This window comes from Eschscholzia californica, unplaced genomic scaffold (assembly GCF_041429995.1).
Source record: "Eschscholzia californica isolate CP2 unplaced genomic scaffold, dmEscCali1.0.p SCAF_5, whole genome shotgun sequence".
Classification (NCBI taxonomy): domain Eukaryota; kingdom Viridiplantae; phylum Streptophyta; class Magnoliopsida; order Ranunculales; family Papaveraceae; genus Eschscholzia; species Eschscholzia californica.
This window is the reverse complement of record NW_028238472.1, coordinates 14,835,177-14,839,522: the sequence shown is the minus strand read 5'-3', so window position 1 is coordinate 14,839,522 and position 4,346 is coordinate 14,835,177. Positions and strand designations below refer to the sequence as shown.

At 34.9% G+C, this 4,346-nt stretch overlaps 1 protein-coding gene across 1 annotated transcript; it reads right to left on the bottom strand.

Moving 5' to 3' along the window:
- Positions 1-507: 507 nt before the first annotated feature.
- Positions 508-3,231, bottom strand: LOC147537353 (axial regulator YABBY 1-like). Its single transcript, XM_086643315.1, has 7 exons — positions 2,744-3,231; positions 2,444-2,626; positions 2,172-2,286; positions 1,386-1,434; positions 1,219-1,294; positions 965-1,042; positions 508-880 (listed from the first exon to the last, which is right to left on the bottom strand). The coding sequence occupies exons 1-7, from the start codon at positions 2,840-2,842 to the stop codon at positions 812-814; spliced, it is 669 nt and encodes a 222-aa protein (XP_086499441.1). The 5' UTR covers positions 2,843-3,231; the 3' UTR covers positions 508-811.
- Positions 3,232-4,346: the final 1,115 nt, after the last annotated feature.

The following is a 4,346-nucleotide window of genomic DNA, read 5'->3' as shown; positions in this document are numbered from 1 at the left end:
AAGAGATATTGTTTTGATTATTCAATGTTGTTGAAGCCTGAGGAAAAAAAGAAGTTGTTCATTTAAGTACTATGATCTCGATATGTATCTTTATCTCCATATTTGTTTGATGTTTGTTGCTTCCACTGGAAATGCAAGTGGGTTTTTCAGGAGATTAAGTTTAGAAGTGTTACAAAGAAAACAATCACCAATTCTTGGATGTTAAAAAAGTTATGCAAGAGAAATGAAATTGTATTTGATTTTTATTTTTCTTAATTAACCTATGACTGCGACTGCACCATGATAGATGTACCACATTTGTGTTCTCTAAATTTCAACCTATATGCTCTTTTTTAACGTTCAAGGAATCTGTTTATGACAATTTGATGTTCGGCTTAATTTCTTCAATAATTTCATTGAATGTAATTGATAGAACTGTTCGTTCCCTAGGACACGGGCTATACCCTATTATATATATATATAAAAGAGTAAGATACGAGACCAAAAAAATGAACAAGCTACATGAGATTAATAAGGAAAGCAAAATACTAGATTAGAAAGCAAAGCTAAGATACAAGATCCGAAATACACCCAAGTATTCTTACATTTGTTGATGGTTTTTATAAGAGGGACACTAATTTAAGATGTTAAGGTTTCACCTTCATTCTCCTTGAGTTAATTAAACCCTCTCTTCTCCCACCTTTTTAAAACTAGAAACTAAGAAGTTAAGTCTGTTAACTGTTCTAAATGTTTTGAAGATAATTACCAATACTACTAGTCAACACAAGAAAGAAAACAGAAACCCTAATTTAGTGATATCATCATCTCTTCATTAGTAGGGGGAGATACCCACATTAGCTGGTGTGCAGAACCCATCTTTCAACAGAACTTCCTCTCCTTCCTAACCACAAGTCAAACACACAAAATCTCATGGATTATAAATTACCAAAGAGTCAGATAGAAGGAAAGAGAGAGTGAGTTTTACCTGCTGGTGTAAGTTAGGTTTCTTTCCTGGATTCTGGTCTGGCATGAGACCAAAGTGGATGTGTGGGAAGTGAGCCCACTAAAAGAAAACAAATACAAACCCTCAAAACAAAAACCAAAATAAAGAAACCCTAATTTGAGTGTACCAACAAGGAAGTACAAAAGTAGAAAAAACCCAATGGAAAGAAACCCTAGTTTGAGCTTAAAAGTCAATGAAATGAAACCCTAGATGTGAGGATTAGTAAAGAATCTTACATTCTTGGCTGCTGCACTGAAAGCCTCTCTATGGGTAATATCTGGATTTCCAGCTTTGATACGTTGGATTTCTTCCCTGCAGGGACAGGAAATAGAATGAAACATGTCAAGATCAACCCTAATTATTTACTCTCCTTGTTATAAAAATTGAATTCATAATTACTTACTTGATGAAACGGTTGTAAGCAGAGGGGACTCTCTGTCTCTTTTCTGGGGCTGAAAAAAAAAGGAGAAACCATTAAAAAACACATGGCTGACTTTTGATGAAAAGAAATCTCCTTTTCTCTTCTCTTGTTTTCAACCTTTTTCATCTCTCTCTCTCTCTCTCTCTCTCTCTCTCTCTCTCTCTATATATCATTACTTCATCATAACATCTATCCCATCTATCTATCAAATATTCTTTAAGAACTATAACTTGCTAAATTAATAGGACTTCCCATGACATTTAGTAGACAATTTTTGAACTTAAATATAATTGTTTATACCACGAAATTGTTAGAGACTTTAAATCAGTAAACAATGAACTGTATAATACTATCGTCTTCAGACTCCCACTTGAATCGTCTGTCAGAAAAACAAGGATTTCTCTCTACAAGTGACTTGAACATGTGAGAGGAAATGGTTTTTCTCATAGACGGTTCAAGTGGGAGTCCGAGGAGGTAAAGAATGAGAAGTCCTTTTGCTTTCTATGGTACTTTTCAACAAAAGACTGAATATGAGGGCAAAGAAGGGCCAAGCTAGGGTTTCTCATTAGAGTATTCCTCCTCTACACACGAGATCTTAGACTACCATTCTAATATTCCAAACTTTTCTTTTTGTGATCCAACCCTAAATTCCTATTGGTTTTTAAAGAGACACAAAAAATCTCACCATTGAGATCCAACCCTAAATACTTAATTTCACTCATCAAGAAGAGAAAGAGAAAGAGAAAGAGAAAGAGAGAGAGATCTCACGTCTGTTAGCAACTGGGGGCTTATGGAGTTCATCCTGTCCTCGAATCTGCATCCTAGAGTTGTTTTGACTTTGTTGATCAATGAACATATTGGGTGCTTGACTTGGAATCTCCTCCTAAACACACATATATTTCCCCCATTAACCAACAACAACAAAAATTCAAAATTGACTAGAAAAATTCAAGTTAAAGAGAATAGAGATTAGAGAGAGCAATGGAAATGAATGTAATAAAAAAGTCTCTCTTTTCTTTTCAAAAAAAAAAAAATCATACCCTAAGATTATGAGTAGTAGTAGTAGTAGTAGTAGTAGTAGTGGGGGAGAAGAAAGAATGGGTAAGTTGAAGCTGATCAGTTGAAGGTAGAAGCAACCCACGCATGTTCACAGAGAGAAGATTAGTGCAATGTCCACATCGAACCGTTACCGTCTTAAACAAACTGCTGCAAGGAACACTGACCTGCAAATCAAACCTTTAGTGTGAGAGAAGAAATCAATCAATCTGTAAAGGGTAAGAGAATTTGAGAGAGAGAGAGAAGAGGATGAATGGATGATGATGATAGGGTTAATTACTTACTGCTAGGACAGTGTCACAAAGGTTGCAATGAACATAACAAAGTTGCTCGGAAGGAAGAGAGAGGTGGTCCAGTGAAAAGGCAGAATTAGAAGATGACATGTTTAATTTGATTCTTTCTTTTCTACCCAAACAAACAAAACAAACACCTTCTAATTTGATATGATAGATGATTGAATGATAGATTGACAGTGAAATTAACTACCTTGGATCTGCTAGCTCTTTTATTATCCTTTCATGATGGGTTTGTGAAAGATGAGCAGAGAGTTGAAAGGATGGATAGATAGAGATACCTTATGGAATGAGAGAGAGAGAGAGAGAGAGAAAGAGAAAGTATGTATGAGGGAAGGAGAGAGAGAGTAGTTGATACTATAAAGAACAACCCCAAAAAGGGATGTTGTCCTCTTGCTTTAATTTACTTGTTGAAGCTACTAGCTCCCAGCCGTTTGATAGATATCTAACTCTAACTCTCTTTGGGTACCATCTGCCACACTTTATTTTAGGGTACTCTGATCCTTTATACATCCACCTTTTTCAGACCACTTAATTAATCTCATATGCCAGTGTTTGATGATTCATTTTAACCATTGGATTTTAGCATTTCTAATCATGGAGTTATCTAGTAGTCACACTAGTGGATTCTTTAAGTCAATGATGAAAAATTGATGTTCAATCCAATGGCTAAACTAACAATTATGAGCTTATGAGATGTACTTAGAAATGAATGTTACTGGTTGGCACAATCTTGGAGTCTTTGATTTAGACCTCACATGATCTTGATTCACTATTTGTAATCTACTAGGTACAGCTCGGGTTTTCGACACGACGAAATCCGTTGAACATGTGACCTAGATGAATTTTCATAGTGGTAGAATATATTTTGACAGTCTTTCTCATGAAACTTAACTGATAAATAAACCTTAATGAAGTGCTACAAGACCCAATAAATTCAATCCACTTAGTTGACAAGTACAACTCGACCACAAAATAACCGATCCGGATTCTATCTAAGTTTTTATTTTCTGTTTCCATGTGTGGTCTAGCTGTACAAAAATAAAGGGAGCAAAAAAACTGTAAAAGTATTCATGTAAATATAAATATCATACAACAAACATGAATTGACTCCAAACACCATTTTTGTTGGTGCACAAATTGCAATTCTTACTTTGTAATATGCTTCATACTACTTTACAACAGGCTTTTGTACAATTTAAGCTCCACTATCAACTACCACAAAAACTCAATAACAACAAATATGTGTTATTTGCAAAAAAAACGTGTTAAAAATTTTCTCTTGTTCACAATATATGCAATTTTTGCACTCAAAACATATGAACCTTCATTTAGTGGAGCCTCACCACCAGTTGTTCACCTCTTTTCTGCCAAAAATAAAAAGTTAAAGCAATATTACGATAAATTATTTAGGTAGATAGATACAATCGAATAGAGAATATAAGAAAAGGCAATCGTCTCAATGGTGAACTCGTGGTCGAGGGCGTCTTTAGTGTCCGTCAACTCACCCTCTTATGACTTCATAACTTGCAACGAATCCCGAAATCAAAGAAAAAGAATTGCAGAAGCCATTTTATTCTCATCAAAAAAGAAA